The sequence below is a fragment of the Halichoerus grypus genome, chromosome 7, assembly GCF_964656455.1.
Source record: "Halichoerus grypus chromosome 7, mHalGry1.hap1.1, whole genome shotgun sequence".
In the NCBI taxonomy this organism is placed as follows: domain Eukaryota; kingdom Metazoa; phylum Chordata; class Mammalia; order Carnivora; family Phocidae; genus Halichoerus; species Halichoerus grypus.
Genome location: NC_135718.1, coordinates 130,231,318 through 130,252,501, shown reverse-complemented (window position 1 = coordinate 130,252,501; position 21,184 = coordinate 130,231,318). Strand labels below are relative to the sequence as shown.

General features: G+C 56.3%; 1 protein-coding gene across 2 annotated transcripts in view; it reads left to right on the top strand.

The window, feature by feature from the left end:
* The window catches only part of LRRN2 (leucine rich repeat neuronal 2), a 61,911-nt gene extending 41,036 nt beyond the window's left edge, over window positions 1–20,875 (top strand). Inside the window, exons 1-2 of one of the 2 annotated variants that reach the window (XM_078078294.1) lie at window positions 8,615–8,631; window positions 17,807–20,875. In XM_078078294.1, coding sequence (XP_077934420.1) covers window positions 18,044–20,206 — 2,163 coding nt within the window. In that variant the 5' untranslated portion in view covers window positions 8,615–8,631; window positions 17,807–18,043 and the 3' untranslated portion in view covers window positions 20,207–20,875. Of the gene's footprint in view, window positions 1–8,614; window positions 8,632–17,806 lie in introns of those variants that run through there. The other variant, XM_036075899.2, reaches the window with a different exon arrangement.
* The last annotated feature ends 309 nt before the right edge of the window (window positions 20,876–21,184 follow it).

Here is a 21,184-nt window from a genome sequence, read left to right as displayed (position 1 = left end):
CCTTTGGCCCCCCCAGCAGCCAGCCCTGCCTTCCCTGATGCGCACCCCCCCCACCGCACACACAGCCACCCCTCCAGGGACTTCCCGGGGGGGGTCACTGGGGCTAGCACCCATAGCTGTGTCTCAGTTTCTGCTAAGTGGAGTGAGACAGTGGGGACAGATACGGGAGACCCCGGAGCCAGGTGGAAACCTGAGGGTCTGGCAGGGGCAGGGAGAGGGTGGTGATGGATAAAGAGCAAGGGTGGGGGAGGGGCAAAGGACACAGGCCTCCGGGAGCAGTGGGGTTCGCTACAGCTCCCAAGGGCCTGTTCCAAGACGGTGCAGCCCACATTCACAAAACCTGTGTCCTCCTATCAGACAAGAACATATCTTTAAGCCTGGTGGCAAATCCGGCTATTAAATTTCCTTTTCAGATATAATGTGATTGTGAGTTTATGGTACATGAATTATTATCTCAACGCTGTTATTAAAATATATAATCATGTAATATATACATGTAGATGCCCATATGCATATCATGTGCATGTTTTATATAGATATGCATTGTTAAGAGCACTGGTTCTTGCCCTTGACTAGCTGTATGACCTTGGGAAAGAGGCTTCATTTCTTTTAGCCTCATCCTTGCCATCTGCATAATGGGGATGATAGAGTTACTATGAGGAGTAAGAGACAAGGGCCAAGTCCCTGGCGGCCTTAATGAAATTAACTAGGTTTTTTGCATCTGTTTTAGCCTGCAGGGCATATGTCATTGTCCCCATTTTAGAACTGAGGACACTGAGCCCAAGAGGACTGTCCCCCAGGACAGATCTGGAGAGCAGGCACCGTGTCTCGCTCATCTCTGCGGTGCCGTGCCCAGGGCGGGGTGCAGGGAATGTCTGCACGGGGAGAGGCTTCCCCTCCCACCCCCAGCACAGCTCCTAAGCCTGGGCTCTCCCCTCAGGCCTGGCTGACCAACTGGGCAGGCTAAGGAGGCCCTGGAGGCCCTGGAGGCCCTGGAGGCCCAAGGGCCTACCGGAGCCCAAGTGGACAGTGGGCCTCTCCTGAGCTGCCCGGGGGTCATGCTGGACTCCCCATGCTTGGGCTCCCCACACAGGAGGGACTCCCAAAGTTGAGGAGCTGAGGAGGCCCACCAGAGGAAGGTGTTGTCAGGACGGGGTCCTTTGGTGGGCTCACAGAGCCCCAGAGACCCTTCCCCAGCCCAGGGGCAGGAACCTGGTGGCAGGCCCCCATAGACAGGCCCAAAGCCCTCTCCACTGAGGGCAGATTGGGTGTTGCTGCAGTTTCTTGGCAAGTCACACTTTCTCTCTTACCTGCATCCTAGTGTTCTTCATCTGGTTTCCTGACCTTGGGTCCTAGATGGAGATGGGTGGCCAGGAAGAGGGGTTGGACCCTCTGAGCCTGTCGGCAAGTTCCCGGGGCCTGGGTGTAACTTTCATGAGACAACTTCACACATTCTAGGCCTGATGGGTTAGGAGGTCAGGGTCCTGGAACCCCCACTCCCACCCAGCTTCACCCTGGAATTGTTTTCCTGGCTGGGTGGCTGGAGTGGAACCCATTCTGCAGGGTGAAAGAGGAGAAGACCCCCAACCTTGGGAGGCAGCAGGGGGTCCTGCTTTGAACCATGGCCTCTGCGCTAGGCCTGTCTGGGCTTGCTTCTCCTCCACGCATTGTACTTACAAGATCTTGGGCAAGCTACTTAGCGTCTGTAAGCCTCAGTTTCTCCTGCTATAAAAGGGGAATGCCAGCAGGGCGTACTCCAAGGGTGTGGGAGGACTCAGTGAGATAATGCCTGGGAAGCACAGGGCTTGGTGCGGGCATTGGGAGGCGTGTGTGCTGGATCCTGCAGCAGGGTCGGAGGCCTGGCCCCAGAGGTACCGAGTGTGAAGACGCTCTGTGAACGGCGACACTCGAGGTCCGTGCTGCTGATCATGGTCCCCAGACTGCTGCCTGCAGACCTAGGCCAAGGCCCAAAGCTGGGGGGGGGGGGGGCAGGCGGGGGGGCAGTCACAGCTGGGCCCCCTACGCTCAGTGAATGCTTTCATGAAGCAGAAGGGAGGCCAGGAAAAGCAAAGAAGAGAAAAGAAAACCCCAGCAAATTCTCTGTCCTCCCCCAGCTCTGCAGCTCCTGGGGGATCTGAGCTGCATAATACAATGGGATTTAATAAAATGCCTTTAACTCACAAAGTTTGTCTGCTGCCAGCTCCTTAATTAAATTGCCTAATGCAGCTTTGCGCGGGTAGCAGAGACTCGCGTGTTTAAAGGGCACGGTGTTGCCATGGCGCTCCCCCCGGCAGGGCAGGCAGGCTGTGGAGGAGCATGCAGATGAGGCATGAGGCGTGGGGTCGGCCCTGCCTGCAGTGTCCTCCCCACCACCCGCGTGTGCACACACTCACGCACGCACGCACGCACGCACTGCAATAGCCTCTGCTCTGATTTTTCTGGGATAGCATTGAATCCCTGCTAAGAATGCTGAGCCAGAGCTTTAGAAAGGGGACACTCGGGGGTATTTGAGCAGAGCAGAGCCAGCCGACCAGCAGGGCCACAGTGGGTCCCAGGCACAGCCCTGGGCGCTCAGGGCCACCCCATGAGACCGGGGGGCAGCCTGGCCCCTCCCCGGCCGCTTCCTCCTGCTGCGGGCAGCCACCTCTGCTTCCCCAGGGGCACTGTACAAATACACTTTCCTGTGTGTGCCCCGACCAAAGAAGGGTTGGGGAGTACTGGGCCAGATTCTGATGCAAATGATGAGAACGGAGGGGCAGGCGGGGTTGGGAGGTGGGGATGATGTTCTTTCACAAAGGGAGGGTGAAGGAAAGAGAAACACACATGGGTATGGATTTTTCCATCAGATGCAGTGGTTCTCAGTCCTGGCTTCCTATTAAACCTCTTGGGGATTTTTTTCCCCCAATATTTTATTATGAAACATTTGATATATATGGCAAAGTTGAAGGGATTTTGCAGCGAACAACCGTATACCCACCATCTAGATTCTACCCTTAACCTTTTCCTAGACTTGTTCTCACCTCCCTCTCCCATCTATCCATCAATCCATCTTATTTTTGGTGCATTTCAAAGGAAATTGCAGACATCAGTACACTTTTCCCTAAATACTCCAGCATGAACGACAATGGAGTTCAATTTCGGTTTACAGGGTTTTCTCTTTTGATGTAAGATTTACATACAAAGAAATCCTGGAGAGTTGTTTTGTTTTGTTTTTGTGGGGTTTTTTTGTTTTTAATACCATGCCTGCATCATACCCCCAGAGATTGATTTCACTGGACTGGAGTGAGATGTAGGCATTAGAATATTTTAAAAGATCCCTATATGGGGGCGCCTGGGCGGCTCAGTTAGTTAAGCCTGTGACTCTTAGTCTCAGCTCAGGTCTTGATCTCAGGGTTGTGAGTCCCCCACTTTGGAGAACTTCCCAGTGAGGAGTTACTTTAAAAAAAACAAAAAATAAAAAATAAAAGATCCCTCTATGATTCGATGGTACAGCCAGAGTTCAGAAATACAGAAATAATAAGAAGCAAAGGACGGTCATTTTTATTTCCCCCAAGCAGAATGTGGAGGTCCCCTGCCTGCTTCCCTTCCCCTGGTGCTCTCCACGTGTGCATCATACAACCATGCCCATGCTTCGTTTGTGGGGGGCCTCTGGGTCCATGTGAATCCACTCAGTCTCGTGTTAGCATTATAGAGGTCTTACCATCTAACGTGTATTTCCAGTGGCAAAATCCGTATCTGTTTCAGATTCCATACCTGTCACAGTGATAAAACCATACACATTTTCATATGGTGAATAGGGTACTTATGACGTGGCAATAGATGGAGTAGGTGATGGGGTGTGGTGATGGCAGCCAGGGCAGCGCGATGGGGCTGGGGCTACTGGTGGAGATGGTAGGAGGCAGGTGCGGCAGCCACCATGATGGTGCGGCATCATGGCGGTGAATCTCAGGGCATGGCATGTGGCAATCATTATCACGGTGATGCTGCTGGTGTCACCCGTCCTGTGAGGGCCATGTGCAAACAGATGCTCCTTCTCCACACTAATACCATCTGGGAAGAATGTTGGTTGTCACAGGGCCGGAAGGTTGGCCACCCTATTTGAGAACCCCACTGCAGCAAGGTGCAGCTCCTTCCAAGATTCTGAGAAGTTACCTGAGAACCTTATCTGCCCCCAGACACCTGGAAGAGGGCCCAACAGAGGGGCAGCAACTCCACGCTCAGCCGCCCCGTCCCACCGCACTTTAACAAGACACAGCTCCCGTATTACATACGAGTGGATCTTTAGAAATGTGTATTTAAGACGAACAGTCCTGGGAGCCAGCCGGAGTGGGATGCCAGCCATCTCATGATCAATAGAGATTTTATTTGCTGCCTACGTGGTTTCCTGTTCCTTTCATGCCTGGTACGTTCGAGGGAAGACAGAGGAAAAGTGCTCTGGGTCCCCCTCCGTTAACCCAGCAGGAGGGGTGCAAAGCCCCAGAACACTCCTGATCTCTTGTTACGGCTCTTAGCTGGCGTCCCTCTGAACTGTCCCGGGCTACCAAGGTTGGGCTGTTAAGACATACTATCCTTTTAAAATACATACATAAATAAGCCCAGAGAATGATGCCGGAAAATACCTATAAAATAATGTTGTCCAACCCTTTCATTTTACAGATGAGAAAACCAGGGCTAAATGGGCAGCAAATAAAATAGTATTGAGAGGCACCTGGGTGGCTCAGTCGGTTGATTGTCTGCCTTCGGCTCAGGTCATGATCCCAGGGTCCTGGGATCGAGCCCCGCATCTGGCTCCCTGTTCAGCGGGGAGTCTTCTTCTCCCTCTGCTCCTCACCCTGCTCGTGTTCTCTCTCTCTCTCTCACTTTCTCTCACTCTCTCTCTCTGTCGCTCTCTCAAATAAATAAATAAAATCTTTAAAAAAAAAATAGTGTTGAAAACAACAATAAAATCCCCTTCGTGGATATAATATCTCTAACGATGCAGACATCTCACACGTGGGATCTGACTGGGTTTTTAGACCCGGCCAACGAGCTGGCACCATCTGACAGACGGTTCTTGGGCCCCTTCCCAGATTCTTGCCACCAGCGATGAGCCCTCCTGACATTTGTGTAGCACTGACAGCTCAGGGTGCACCTTTCACACTCATGTATTCATCTCCTCTGTACCATATCTCTGCACAAAAGACAGAAGGTGCTAGTCTTATCCCTGTTTTTCAGAGGAGAAAACCGAGGCTCCTGGAGGGGAAGCATCTTGCCAAGCTTGTACAGTTAGTAAACGGAACTGGAATCCAAGTGCCCTGTAGCCGTGTGCTGGGGCTGCCCTCTCAAAGCTCCACAAACTGGGGGCGCTTAAAAATAATAGACATTTATCATCAAAAACTAATGATGTAATGTAACGGTGATTAACATAACAATAAAAAATTTTAAAAAAATAATAGACATTTATCATCTCAGTTCTGGAGGCCAGAAGTCTGGAGTCAAGGTGTGGCAGGGTCACGCCCCCTCTGAAACCCCAGGGGAGACTCCTTGCTCACCTCCTCCTGGCTCCTGGGGCTGGCAGTCGGCCCTTGGCGGTCCTCGGCTCACAGCTGTCAGACTTACATCTCTGTCTGCACCATCACATGGAATTCTCCCTGTGCCTCTTTGCGTCCAAACTTCCCTCTTCTTATAAGGACAACAGTCCCTGGAGGAAGGCCCACCCTAATGCAGTATGAACTCATCTTAACTTGATTACACCTGCAAAGGCCCGATTTCCAGATTAAGGCCACATCCACGGGTACTGGCAGTTAGGACTTAAATATATCTTTTGGGGCTCACAGTTCAACCCATAATGGTCCCTACCCCAAGCCAGTGGCCTTTTACAACATGCTGCTTGCATGCTGTGCCCCATCCCACTCCCCCTCTCTCTTCCCCATGCCACCACGGAGAAGGTTCTCCCCTCTCCTGCAATGCAGAAAGGGGGGCTGGCTGGGGGCACGCTTCGTCTTCTGCTCTTCCCAAAGTATTACAAGCTACTAAGGTAGAATCGTGAAATATAGGTGGGCTTTTTATCTTTTTTATTCCCCAACAGTAAAAATCATTAAGACTTGTTCTTAATTAGTGTAATTTTGAAGCTTCTAAATATTGATTTAACCTACACTCCTTTGTACTTGCCGCAGTCACTGAATTATGCCTGTTATTGATCACAGACGGAGGCATTTCCATCCACTGGGCTCTGCGGCCCCCGGGGGCCCTCCAGCCCCCAGCAGGTGCACTGGGCTCAGAAGGCATGGACAGGCTTGGAGGGGAGGGTGCCTCTGCCAGGTTGGAAAGGGCCTTCCCTTTCCAACTCAGCCCAGGCCAGGGGCCAGTTTCTTTCTCTTGTGTTGGCCCACGCCAAGGGAAGTTGAATAAGAAGTCACTGGAAATCTCCCCCATTGCATTCTGAGTCCTAGGAGAACTGGGCAGTGGGGGATGGAGGAGGAGGATGTGGGGTCAGGGTCTAGAGCACAGGTTTTAGAGCAGGGTTTAGGCTTTGGCACCAGCCAGAACCTCGGCTGAGTCCTGTCTCTACCAGCTGGATGTTCTTGAGCAAGGTCCCTACCCTCTCACATCTGTGAAATAGGGCTCTAACCCCCTCTCATAGCATGCCTCTGAGCACTCAGCGCAGGCTCATGTCAGGCTTCTGGCCGGAGGCCAGGCTCATAATCAGTTTTCAATCAACAGCTGCCATTAGCAGCATTGCTGTCCCACCGGGAAAATAAGGGCCAGCCTTGGAAGCACAGTGTATCTTCTAGCCCTGGCTCCAGGACTTGTTTGCTGTAGGACCTTGGGCAAGTCATTTAATATCCTTTCCAGTAAAACAGGGTAATGACTCGGGGCGCCTGGGTGCCTCAGTCGGTTAGGCAGCCGACTCTTGATTTCGGCTCAGGTCATGATCTCGGGGTTGTGGGATTGAGCCTGGCGTTGGGCTCCACGCTCAGCGGGGAGTCTGCTTGGGATTCTCTCTCCCTCTCCTTCGGCCCCTCCGCTGTTCTGGCGCGCGCGCGTGCACTCTCTCTCTTTCAAGTAAATAAATAAAATATTTTTTTTAAATGGGGTAATGACACCTATGACCTCCCAGAGCTTTCGTGAGAATCACATAGGATCACAAACACGGAAGAACTGAAGTTGCAAGGTGCATCCTGTCCTGATAGACTATGATTGATGACAGTGGTAGCTGCTGCCTGGATGCCCCTTCGGCCACACTCTGCATGCAGTATCATGTCCAGACCATTCTGGCTCCAACCGGCTGCTCCAGTCTCTTTGCCACATCACCCACATTTTCGGGCCCTACGGGGGACCACGCAGTTCTTGGAATTCACTTCATCTGCTTTCATTCCAGGACCTTTGCTCCTGGTGTCCCCGACATGCGTAGAATGCCTCCCACCATCTGTGCATCTACTGACCTACTGATGTAGGCAACACTTCCTCTGTGAATTTGCTTTAAAGAACTTTATCGAAATACAACTTGCATACCATCAACTCCACTCACTTCTCTTGTACAATTCATTGACTTTTAGTAAATTTGCCCAGCTTCCCACATGCAGCAGAATCGTGTTCTCTCCTCTAGGCTGTGCCCCTGCTGCCCTCAGTATATACTTCTGTGCCCGCTTTTATCAAATGTTAGTAGATCAAGGTTTTTTTTTTTTAATCTGTGACTCTCTGCCTGCCCTTCCCATCACCTTGCATCCCTACCCCCTCACAGGGCCAGGATGCAGTCGGGGCTCTATTAATGCTCATTGGGTAAAGCGTTTCCTTGCAGCCGGGACAGAAAGGGTGAGGGGGTCTGGGATACTCGAGCCTTCACTGTCAGCATGGTGATGAGAAGCTCATCATCCACGTGGCTGTCACTGAGTGCTCCCAGCTGACACCGTTCCTATTGACGGAGTTCTGATCTCAGCTGGAGGGGCCTTAGAGATGATCTGGCCCGGCAATTCTCGAGCAGGAGCATCTGCCAGAATCACCCAGCGGAGGGCTTGTTCAGCCCAGGGCCCACCCTCTGAGCTCCTGATTCTGCAGCCATCCTTGGGCTGGGCTCAATAACCTGCCTTTCTAGCAGGTTCCCAGGTGACGCTGCCATGGCTGGTCCGGGGACCACAGTTTGAGAGCCGCTGCTCCAGCCCAACCACCTCGTTTCACAGATGAGGAGCCCAGGGCCCGGAGAAGTGAGAGGACACGTTCCAGGGTCTGTCCCCAAGCTGAGACTAGAACGCAGCCCAGTCCTGTCCTGTGTCCTCTACCACTGGTTCCCATGTCCTGACCTCTGCTTCCTGCTCCGGGCCTCAGGGAAGATGGGCCAGGGGCGGAGAAGGCTGGATAGAGCTTCTGAGAAATGCTCTTCCCAGGCCTGACCCGGGCTGCATGGGGAGAGGCCAGCAGCACCGGGAAGGGGACCCTGAGGAGGTGCTGAGGACAGACAGGCCATCGTCACTGCCGGGGCCTCAGCCGCAGCCATTTATCCCGCAGGCTGCCCCGCGCCCGGACCGAGGCTCCTTCCGCCGCATGATTGATCTCCGAGCTTCATTTGGCAAACCTGCTGATGAGACGAGTCTCTTTGTCTCTCCGCCTCATCAATTTTCATTCTGATTTCATCTTCCTTTTCCGTTAGAAGAGGTTTGGCCTTTCTCCTTGTTTAATTGGTCTGCTCCCCATTCATTCTGCCTCCCTTTCTCCTCCCTTTCTCCAGGCCCCAAACCCTGCCCCCCCACCCCGGGCATCTCCCCTGACCCCCAGTGTGCCCCGGCGTCCCTCTCTCCACCCCCAACACTGTGGAGAGAGAAACCTCCTCGTCTAGCTCCCCATTCACCTCGGACAGCGCTGATTCCCTCTGTTCTTTCTGGGGCCACAGAGCTGTGCCGGGACAGCTCACAGTCTGAGAGAGGAGGTGTGGGCTCTCAGAGGAGGGGGGAAGGAGCAAGGGATTGATGAATTTGTAGGAGAGGCCACGGTCAGGGAAGACTTCAGGGATGGGAAGGAAGTCCTGAGATACACAGGTGAGGAAGGGGCCTTCTGGGCAAGGACCCTGCTTGTGCAAAGGCTCAGGGGCAGGAGAGAGCATGGCTTGCATCTCTCCGAAATCTACCCCCAAACACACCCCTTCCCCCTGCCCTTGCACCTAGCTTCCAGGAATCTACTGTGTTTGAAGAGATATTCTGGGGCCCTGGCTGCGGGGGAGGGGAGCCTTTCCAGACGATGCAGGAACTGCCCAGCACCCCCACTTGATTGTAGGAGGGCCACGGAGAGTGACAGGGAGGGAGGCTGGAGAGGCTCACGGTCAGCAGCTGGGCTTGGGAGGATCCACAGCCAGTGTGGAATGACCATGGGCCATTGGCAGGCTGGGACATCTAGAACTCGGCTACTAGGAGGGGCCCTCTCCCAGCTGCCAGAGAGCATCTGGGGGGAACAGAGCCACTGCTCACCTAAGCCAGGAGGAGCCTCGTTGTTTATTGGGTGAGATTTGTGTCGGACATCAGTGACCTATAAATGAGCTGGGTCCCAGAGCTGTCCTGGAGACTAGAAACAGGACCCCACTTGGAGGTCCCAGGGAGGGCAGCCAGCTGCACAGGGAAGGAGTGGCAGCCTGCGGTGGAAGAGTCCCTAGGAGAGGGTGCCTGCCTTAGAGGCACACGACCATGGACGGGCCAGTCTGGTGCTGGCTTGCTGCAGAGATGGTCTAGAAGGCAGGGGCCGGGCCTCAGACAAACTGAGGTGGATAAAACAAGAAGAGGGTGCTACTGAACACCAGGCACTTTACAGACATCATCTCTCTCAGGCTCCCCCATGAGGTAGGCTCTCTCCCCGTGCCCAGAGGAAGAACCCAAGTGAGGATGCTCAAGGTCACACAGCCACACCAGGATTCAGGCGCAGAGCTGCTTCTAGAGCCCACCCCTGAACCACTAACCTACGCTCTCAGAGGGCTTGGTGGAGTCCACAGGATTTCCGGAGGGGGAGCCTGGGAGAGCTCTAGAAGGGCGAGGATCATCGTAGGATCATGTCGAATCCAGAGGCAGAGAAGCCTGAGTCAGAGAGAAGTGCCTTCTCCACCGGAGGGAAGGCGCAAGCCCGGGCCAGGGGAGCCAGGTGCATGCCTAAGGATACAGACCCCAGGAGCAGTGTGTGTCTCCTTCCAGGTGCCAAGAAAGGACGCAGAAGGGCCTGAGCGCAGACTCTGACCGGCCTGGTCTCCAGGAGCACTGGCGCAAGCAGCCCCCCTCTCTCCCTGCTCTGCCTCAGCTGCCCTCCCTCTTGCTGTCCTGCAGATGGTCCCCGAGCTCCTACTGTGTGCCAGACTTGGGAGCAGGGCCTCACAGTCTAGTGGGAGAGACAGACTGAAAGGAACCGGCGGTTCATGATGGAGGGATGCTGGGGCGTTGTGGGAGCCGGGAGAGGGGTCAAGGGGTCAGGGCAGGCGTCCTGCAGGTGGGCAGATGATCAGCAGAACCTGGCAGGACAGGGCGACGGCAGACTCAGCCTGCACGGCTCCCTGCTCCCCTGCAGCCTTGTGCAGAGCAGTGCAGCCAGAGGGCAATGGCCCTGCGCTCCCTCCTGGCACCCTCCACTGCTCATTAAGAAAGAAAGAGTCAGGCTCCCTTCCAGACACCAGAATTCTAGCATCCTCTGCCCAGGCCAGCCAGGAGACAGGGAATGGAGAGACTTCGTTGGGCTCAGGACAAGGCCCTGTCCTCCAGGGCCAGGGAGGGGTTTTTCCTGGAACGCTGACTCCTCCCACTGCAGAGGAAAGGGGGCAGGGGTGGAGGAGGGAGCCCGGCATCCTTTCCCCAGGGGATGCCCTCCCGCTTCCCTCCCTATTCTCCTCCAGCCACCCTCCCATACCCACTCTCAGAAATCAGCTTCTGGCACCAGAGCCATGGAAATAGAAAGGGCTGGCAATGACACTCTGGATTCCAGTCTGGGCTTCCCACATGCCAGCTGTGGGCCTTGGTCTGACCCCACAGCTCCACTGAGCTTGAGCTTCCCGCTCTGTCAAGGACCCACCTCTCAGGTGGTTGGGAGCAACTAGAAATCCTGGCACAGAGCAGGCGCTCAGGAATGTCATAGCTTTCTTCTGAGCCTCTGCTTTATGTCATCCTTCCAGTAGCATCAACCAGAGCGGAAGGGACTCACCTCACCCAAGAGAGATGCTCGGTAGAATAATGGTTTTCAAGCTTTTATCACGGTGACCCAAGGGCAAAAAAAATGCATGGTTTTGCATCATGTTCCTGACTGTGCACAAGTGTGTATGTGTGCATGTAAAATAGAGAGCTAAAACTTCTCAAAACAGTGCTTTAGTGTAGCTGCATTCAATGATATTTTCTATAGTATTTCATTTTTTTTTAAATGCAGATTGTGACTCACTTTAAATTGTTTTCATGACCCACTACGTGGGTTGAGATAACAGTGCACACAGTAGAACGCCTCCAACCCCTACAGGGAAAGTGTGCCCTGCATGGGGCTCTGAGGACACATGAAGCAAAAACAAAGCACCCTTTCCTCCACGAGCTCACAGCCTGGTTGGGAAGACAGACTCACGGACTGACCACGAGGAAGGTGCTATTCGGGAGGAGGTCTGTTCCAAGAGTCTTGGAGACTGCGATGCGGTGGGAGAGACCACCCTTCTCGGAGGGAGTCAAACCTGTAGAAAGTGTCACGAGAGGAGGTGGCATAGGGGATGGGCTTTTATGGCTGAAGAGGACCTGACAGTTGGAGTTGGAGAAGGGCTTCGCGGAGTGAGGGGCCCCAGGTGTGGAAGGAAATAGCAAGTCCAGTTTCGCGGGAGCATGGGGTGTCTGGGAACGGGATGACCGCAGAGAGGTGAGCGGGAGGCCCCCGAAGAGGCTGATGTAAGGGTCACGACAAGAAATGAGAGGGGAAAGTAAGTGCAAGCACTGTGGTGGGTGTGGGGAGGTGGGAGAGGGACAGGTCAAGGTGGTGGAGATGTCGGGTCTTGGAGACTGCTGGACAGCAGTGCTGCTGATGGACAGACGTGGGAGGGCAGGAGCAAGAGCAGGTGTGGTGGGAGATGTGGGATGTTGGATGTGGGACAAGTCGAGTGGAAGAGCCTCTGACACAGCCAGGTGGAGAGGGCCGGGGACAGTTAGCAGCGAGTCTGGGCCGCTCCTCCCTGGCCACCCCCACATTTGTCCTTGTGCCTGGTGCCCCATTCTCTGTAATGAGAAGACCTAGGGGGTTGGCGGTGGAAAGGAAGCATCAGTGCCACCCCAGGAGGTGGCCAGGACCCCGCAGGGATTTGGGGAAGGGAGACTGGAGGAGAGACACAGGGCGGCCAGGGGTGCGTGGGGCAGGAGGCCATTCTGCCATCTTCCTGCCCCGGGCACATGGCACTCACAGGCCCGGCCATGAGGACTCAACCAGAGCAGGGGCCTAAGGTGTAGAGCAATTTCCAGGTTTGGGAATTGTAGAACAGGAAAGGGGAATAAGAGGAAACAGCCTCCCTGCCCTCCTGGAGATGGCTGATTAAGTGTAAGACCCTGTCCCCGCATCGGGCTCTGCGCTGGACATGGAGCCTACTTGGGATTCTCTCTCTCCCTCTCCCTCTGCCCCTCCCCTGCTCGTTCGCATGCACACTCTACGTGCTCTCTCTCTTAAAAAAAGAAAAAGAATAGTGTGAGACCCTGAGAAGTGTAGCCCACTTTGAAGCAGGAAGATGATGTAAGGGAATTTCAAGTCTGAAGTTCTGGAGTTCCCTAAAGCCAGAGTCTACCATTTCCAAAGACCCCGGTCCCAGGTTGTGATGGAAAATGAAGGGGAATTCTGGGTTTAAGAGATGAAACTGATGGATGGTGATGGAAGTCAGGACAATGGTTAAGTGCAGGTGGGGGCTGGATATTGACTGGGAGGGCCCCCTGGGATCCTTCTGGAGTGCTGGAAATCTTTACATCTTGTTCTGATTGGTGGCTGTCCGGGTACCTACTAATGGGGAAATTCATGGAGCCGCCCACTTAGGACAAGTGCCATGGAAGCGCTCTCCTGTACATATGTTACAGTTCAAAATATTTTTTTAAGTTTATCACAAAAGGTGAGAGCTGAGAAGTAGGTGGTAAGATGGAATGAGAGGCAGCTGTGAGGGGGGCGAATGAAGGGAACGAACAGCACTTCGTACACCTGACCTCCTGCACGCCCCCCAGCGGTGGTTCTGGGAGGAGGGTAATACCCCCTTTCCAGCTCAGGCATCTGAGGCTCAGAAGGTTGCCTGCTTGGCCCAAGGTCACACTGTAAGCGGCAGAGCCAGGCCCCTTCCGCTCCACCGCTCCTCCTTTGCATAAGTATGGAACTCAGACTCTGCAAGGCTAGATAAACGCTCAGTCCTCCTCGGCTCTGAGGTCCTGCTTGTCTGTGATTCGGTGAGAGGTGGGAGTGAGGAGCCCGGCTCACCTCCCAGGACGAGCAGGAGGCCAGGTGCGCAGATGGAGGGCTGGCCTCCCTCCCCCTGCGCCCCTCCCACCGCTTATCTGCTGGTGAGGAGGCCGGAGTTTATCAACGCTACACTCAATCATGCTGCCCATCTGTCTCCGCAGCTCAGGGGGACCTGGCACTGAAGCGGCGAAGGCCAGGCCATCGACCACCACCACCGCTCCTCCCTCCGGACCCTTGGCTCTGGCTCTGGGAGGCTGGGTGGAGGCTGCCTGGAAGGGGAGAGAAGGGAGGGGAGGGAGAGACTCCGCAGCCACCAAACCACCTAGAGGAGCGCACTGTCACGACCCGCAGGAGCGCCGGGACTGAGCCGGGGGCGGGGCGGGACTCAGCCAGGGGCGGGGCGGGGCGGGACTCAGCCAGGGGCGGGGCGGGGCGGGACTCAGCCGGGGGAGGGGGCCGAGGGAGAGGGCCGAGGGAGGGGGCCGGGGGGGCGGGGCGGGAGAAGGAGCCGCCTTTGTCAACAGCTTCTCCCAAACACTTCATTCAGAGCTTTGCCAAGGGTCTGAATTTAATAGGGAGTGTAAGGGACCATTCCACACTTAATGCTAAATCCAGAGCAGCTGCCTGGAAGAGGTGGGTCCCACGTAGCTTGCAGAGCCAGCTCTTGCAAAAGAAACTTTGCGCCTGGAGTGGACAGCCCTGCTTCCCTGACTGTGGCTCCATCATTTCAGTCCCCATCACTGAAGGCCAAGGCTGGCCAAGAGCCCCCAGCCCCCAATCAGAAGGCAGGCTGAGGTCCGTGTGCATCCTGCTGGCTGTTTGTCCCTATGGTGCCAGGGCCAGCCACACTCACACAGGGACAGTGTCTTCCCTGTGCTGTCCAAGTTGGGGGGGGGGTGTGGTGTCACTCTAGCCCGAAATCAAGGAGGGGTGTCTGTGGGGGCCCATCAGGTGGCTGTGGGGGAAGAGGAGCTGAGGACCCAGGCCAGCTCTTCGGCAGGCACTCCAGGTCGGCCTGGTGCTGCGCTCCTTTAAGGCAGACTTGGATCCACCAGGCAGTAAGCCTTGGCTGGACTGGTGGCTCAGGTTCTGGAGTCCAAGACCTAGGTTCGAATTCTGACCCCGCCACATGGAAGCTGTGTAACCTCTGAAAAGTCACGTAAGCCCTCCAAGCCTCAGGTGCTTCCGCTGCAGGACCAGACTGAATAATCCCTTCTCTGCCTACACACGGGGTTGATGGGAGGGTCATCCGTTTCACCGCTGGTGTCCTTTACCAGTACCCTCCGCGTGCCCAGCCCTGCACTCCGAGCTTTGGGTGCACAAAAAGCGTGTAAGACATGGCCCCTGCCTCAAGGAGCTTGAAATTCAGTTGGGGAAAATGTCCACACAATCATCTGAACTCCTGCTCACCCCGGAGATTATAGATACAAGACAATCAGCTTTCTCTGCAGCTCCCGGCAGAGATCGCTAATCAGCCTGCATGAGTGGGCATGAGTGGGCATGTGCAAGACGGCCTGAACCCGTGTTGGCAGGTGAGTGGGCAGCTCAGTGCTCCTCCCTGGAGGGGGCTGTGTGCTCAGCAGTGAGGGGGAGGACTTGTCTGGGCCTTTGCCAAGCATTGGGATCAGGGGTGCAGCCAAACGTGTCATCCAGACCCTACCTCTCCCTGGGTGCCAAACCCCAGCCCTGGGCTCCTGGCTGAGGAGCAGGCACTCTGCCTCACCCACCTGCCCAGCCAGAGGGTCACTCCATAAAGGTGTGACGTTTTATTTATCTCTGCTCATTGTTTCCCCATGCCACCTGGCGGCCATGCTGGGCCACAGTGGGCAAGCTCCGTAGGGGCTTATTGAGCAACAGGATCTGTTGCCCCTGAGAAGTCCTGTAGCTGCAGTCTCCCAACCCTGAGGATGACCGGAGCTGGACGAGAACTCACATTTATTGAGCTCTTTCTTTGTGTGCCACACTCAGCTCCCTTAATCCTAATGACAACCTCACTTTAGACATAAGGAGCAGATGCTCTGAGAAGTCAGTACCTTTTCCCAGTGTGCTCTGGTAGGAAGGGGTAAGTAATAGTAAGATCTTTTTGCAGGTGGGTTCTGCTCCCTCATGCCAGGTCTAGGCAGGAGGCAGGGGCCTCTGGTATGTAAGCGCCGGCCTAGGTCCAGCCCCATGACAGGGGCATCCTGGGGCTCAGCTGGTTCCTGCTGCCTCTCCATCCACACAGTAGACTACAGAATCCCCCACCCTCTTCCTGCCCGCCACTCCCTGGCTTGGGTGGCCAAGTTCCCTGGGCTCCCCTCCGCACGCGTATGCGGGCATGCGTCCGTGCGTACACGTGTGTTTGTTTGCTCTGAGCTGTACGTGTCAGGGCACACACACCCCCACGCAAAACCTCTGTGCATTTTAAGTCACGGTTGTTTTCCCACCTTCAGAAATAGCTGCAGAGGAAGGTGGGAAGTAGTCAAATGTAAACAGGCGTACCGCTCTCCTGCTCAAGGGAAGGTATCCCTCCTCCGACTGCTCCCCTCCCCAGCCCCAGCATCCGGGAAGTGGAGTGAGATGGGCACGGAGCCCCTCTGGGCAGCTGAGAGGACCCTGCCTAGAGGGTGGTAGTAGACGTCACCCCAGGGGACAAGAATGGGCACTCAGCCTCCTGCAGCCACACCCAGGCCTGGGGACAAAGAAGGATGGTGTAAGTGGCCCAACCTCTGGACTTGGGTGGATTCCCGTCTCCTGCCGCTTACCGGCTATGTGTCTTGAGCCAAGTTCTTTAACCTCTAATGAACCTCAATTTCTTTATCTGCAAACTAGGGGTATTAATGCTTATCTGGTCGACTCGTTATGACGTTATAACAGTTAAATGAAATAAGATATTCAGAGTCTTGGAAGGGTCCAGGCAGATCTCAGGTGCCCAGTAAGTGCTGGGGTGCTTCCCTGATACCCGCATTTGGAAGACTACCCGAATGGGACCTCTGCTCAGGAGGGGACCGGGCCCAGCAAGGCCCCCTGGTTTTTCTCCCATGTTGGTTGTAGGCCAAGGCTGGACTTGCCTCCAGGATGACGCAGCCTGGCCTTGGGATCTGTGGGAGAGCCTGGATTAGCCATACCTGGGAGGTGGGAAAGAGCAGTGGCTTTGATTCTACACTGGGGGTGGGGACACCCTCCTGAGGGGATGGGGCCCTGGAGCCACAGAGATTGATTCATACAGTAAACATTCACTGGGCACCTGCTGTGTGCTCCAGACACAGTGATGACCAAGACAGGTTCCCAGCTGGGGAGCCATTTCCATGAGATGTGGTCCAGGTTAGGACAGAGGGGAGCATGGGGCACTCTAAGAGCATAAGGCGGGCCCCTTAGGCCAGCCCGGGGTGGGGAGGTTTGGGAGAAGCTTCTGTAGGAGGTGACTGACCTTGAGTTGAGGCTCAAAGAACAAGTAGGCCTTGTCTAGGAGACAGTGAGGAGACATGGGAAGGGGGGGCGTGTCAAGGTAACTTCAGCTCAAGAGTGTTGTGCACAGTGGGTAAGCGGGAGAGCCCAGACCCAGGCTTCTTAACCCCACCGCCTCCTTCCAGGGAGCTCAGCCAGGCTGTTGGGCAGGGAGAGTGGGGAAAACCAAAGCCATACATGAGGAGAGCCCAAGCAGACCCCAGGCAGGACCAGCCACTTCCCCAGCCAGTCTGGGTGTGGGCTCAGGGACCACTGCCTTTCCACTTCCAGAGTCCTGAGAGCCCACCCTGGAATTTAAAATCTGTACTGTTTCCACCACCCCCTACCCACACTGCTCAGGGGGATGCCTGGAAGCTCTCACTTTATTTTCCATTTACCCAGTGAGCCAAGGAGGGAGGCAGGGAGATGTGAGAAAGGTAGAAGAATCCATTCCACATGTCTCGGCTCAGAAGGACTGTGGAGATGACAGGAACTCCAGCATCCCCTCTCCTCTGCAGACACGCACACACACACACCCCTTCCTGAGTTATCCTGGAAGCTTCTTGGTTCAATCTTTCCCTCCTTCCATGAAGACTCACTCCCCCAGCAGGTAATAGAAAAGGACACTGAAGCTTAAGAGTGGGACGCCTTGGGGCACCTGGGTGGCTCAGTCGTTAAGTGTCTGCCTTCGGCTCAGGTCATGATCTCAGGGTCCTGGGATGGAGCCCCGCATCGGGCTCCCTCTGCCTGCTGCTGCACCTGCTTGTCCTCTCTCTCTTCTCTCTTCTCTCTCTCTCTCTCTGACAAATAAATAAATTTAAAAAAATAAAATAAAGCCTGAGGGCTGTAGGACAGAACCCAGGAGCCCTGGCTGTGGCCCAGTCTATCTCTCTCAGCTCCTCTGCCCTCTGCAAACAGGGGTGACACGGGCGGAGGGAATGGATTCTGCTTCTCTGCCACCTCCTTACTCTGCATCCTCTTCTTCCAGGGCTGCCCTGATGGGGTGTGGTAATGAATGAGCTGGCCCAGCCCCAGCGGACAAGGATGGAGAGCCACACCCAGAAGGGTAAGAAGCGATGCCCACCCATCCCCACGTAGAATGACTGTCCTGGGAGGGTGGATCCCCAGGCCCTGGCAGGGCTGCTGACCCTCAGCCTGCAAACTGCTAAGAGTGGAAGGACTCCAGACTCTTCTTGTGGATGGTCCCCTACCCTGCTGCTCCATCATGAGGCTCCTTGTGGCCCCCCTCTTACTGGCCTGGGTGGCTGGTGCCACCGCCGCCGTGCCCGTGGTACCCTGGCGCGTGCCCTGCCCCCCTCAGTGTGCCTGCCAGATCCGGCCCTGGTATACACCGCGATCGTCCTACCGGGAGGCCACCACCGTGGACTGCAACGACCTGCTCCTGACAGCCGTGCCCCCCGGGCTGCCCGCGGGCACACAGACCCTGCTCCTTCAGAGCAACGGCATTGTCCGTGTGGACCGGAGTGAGCTCAACCACCTGGCCAATCTCACAGAGCTGGACCTGTCCCAGAACAGATTTTCGGACGCTCGAGACTGTGACTTCCGTGCCCTGCCCCAGCTGCTGAGCCTGCACCTGGAGGAGAACCAGCTGACCCGGCTGGAGGACCACAGCTTTGCAGGGCTGACCAGCCTGCAGGAACTCTATCTCAACCACAACCGGCTCTACCGCATCGCCCCTGGGGCCTTCGCTGGCCTCGGCAACCTGCTGCGGCTGCACCTCAACTCCAACCTGCTGCGGGCCATCGACAGCCGCTGGTTTGAGATGCTGCCCAACCTAGAGATCCTCATGATCGGTGGCAACAAGGTAGATGCCATCCTGGACATGAACTTCCGGCCTCTGGCCAATTTGCGCAGCCTGGTGCTAGCAGGCATGAACCTTCGGGAGATCTCCGACTACTCCCTGGAGGGCTTGCAAAGCCTGGAGAGCCTCTCCTTCTATGACAACCAGCTGGCCCGGGTGCCCAGGCGGGCCCTGGAGCAGGTGCCCGGGCTCAAGTTCCTAGACCTGAACAAGAACCCGCTCCAGCGGGTGGGGCCCGGGGACTTTGCCAACATGCTGCACCTCAAGGAGCTGGGGCTAAACAACATGGAGGAGCTGGTTTCCATCGACAAGTTCGCCCTGGTCAACCTCCCCGAGCTGACCAAGCTGGACATCACCAACAACCCCCGGCTGTCCTTCATCCACCCCCACGCCTTCCACCACCTGCCCCAGATGGAGACCCTCATGCTCAACAACAATGCTCTCAGTGCCTTGCACCAGCAGACGGTGGAGTCCCTGCCCAACCTGCAGGAGGTGGGTCTCCACGGCAACCCCATCCGCTGTGATTGCGTCATCCGCTGGGCCAATGCCACGGGCACCCGTGTCCGCTTCATCGAGCCACAGTCCACCCTGTGTGCCGAGCCGCCAGACCTCCAGCGCCGCCCAGTCCGCGAGGTGCCCTTCCGGGAGATGACGGACCACTGCCTGCCCCTCATCTCCCCCCGCAGCTTCCCCCCCAGCCTCCAGGTGGCCAGTGGAGAGAGCCTGGTGCTACACTGCCGGGCGCTGGCCGAACCGGAAGCCGAGATCTACTGGGTCACTCCAGCCGGGGTTCGACTAACGGCTGCCCGCGCTGGCAGGAAGTACCGGGTGTACCCCGAGGGGACCCTCGAGCTGCGGAGGGTGACGGCGGAAGAGGCGGGGCTGTACACCTGTGTGGCCCAGAACCTGGTGGGGGCTGACAGTAAGACGGTCAGCGTGGTGGTTGGCCGGGCTCCCCTGCAGCCGGGCCGGGACAAGGGACGGGGGCTGGAGCTCCGGGTGCAGGAGACCCACCCTTATCACATCCTACTGTCTTGGGTCCCCCCACCCAACACAGTCTCTACCAACCTCACCTGGTCCAGCGCCTCTTCCCTCCGGGGCCAGGGCGCCCCTGCTCTGGCCCGCCTGCCGAGGGGCACCCACAGCTACAACATCACCCGCCTCCTTCAGGCCACGGAGTACTGGGCCTGCCTGCAAGTGGCCTTTGCTGATGCCCACACCCAGTTGGCATGCGTATGGACCAGGACTAAGGAGGCCACTCCTTGCCACAGAGCCTTAGGGGACCGGCCCGGGCTCATAGCCATGCTGGCCCTCGCTGTCCTCTTGCTGGCAGCCGGGCTAGCCGCCCACCTTGGCACTGCTCAGCCCAGGCAGGGCGTGGGTGGGCGGCCTCTCCTTCCAGCCTGGGCTTTCTGGGGCTGGAGTGCCCCCACGGTCCGAGTGGTGTCCGCGCCCCTCATCCTGGCCTGGAATCCAGGAAGGAAGCTGTCCAGGTCTTCAGAAGCAGAAACACTGTCCCCACCATTGCTGCAAAATTCTCGAAGCTCAGCCTGCTCTCCGCAGTAGACACGTAACTAGGACTCCTTTTGACCAAAAGGGAGGCAGTCTGGGCCAGATGCCCTGCCCAGAAAGTGACAGGGACCCGTGTGCTTGAGGCCTGGCAGCCGGACCAAGACAGACGGGGCTTTGCAGCGCCAGGGGCGGCTCCCGCCGCCTCCACGAAGTCGCCGTTACCTTCTGGGGGCCTGTCTGCTGACATTCTGAGGAGCATCTCCGAGGAACAGGAAGGACTCTGGCTAGAGCCTCCCATCTCCCTAGTTGTCTGTGTGCCCAGAGGCTCCTGGGCCTCTGCTTGGATGTCCCCTGCCTGTGTCCCCAGGCCCTTGGCCCACAGGATGCACCCCCTCCTCTTCTCTTTCTTTGTACAGTCTCAGTTGCTTGCTCTTTCCCCTCCTGGGCAAGGGCTGAGGGAGGCCTCTCCTCCCCACCTTGGGGGACCGCTCCCACAGTGGGTCCCCGGCCGGATCTGAAAGACATTTGGGGAGGGGGATGCCCAGGAACGCCTCATCTTGGCAAGCCCGGGTTGGCACTGCGAGGTTGACTTTCTATAGGCAATTTTGTACCTTTGTGGAGAAATGTGTCACCTCCCCCCAACCCAGTTCACTCTTTTCTCCTGTTTTGTAAAAAATAAAAATAAATAAGAATAACAATAATAAGGGGGGAAAGGAAACAAAAGGAAGCTCATCTTTGACTACTAAGCGTACCTGTAAAGCCCTCTGCTCTGGAATCTCTGCGAGCCCAGGGGCTGGCGGGGGGAGGGGCTGGGACAGGAGGGGAGAGGGAGATGGTGACAGAGGGCACAGGTGTTCCCTGGAGGGCTGAGTCCGGGCCTGCTCCCCAGAGCCCCTGTGACTGTGAACGGGAGAGCTGGGGACAGAAGGGCAGAGAGCAGGAGAAGCTGACGGGAAAGGGAGGAGAAGGTGCGAGAAGAAAAGGGAGAAAAGCTCAGAGAGATGGAGAGAGTGGAAATTTCCATCACCAAAC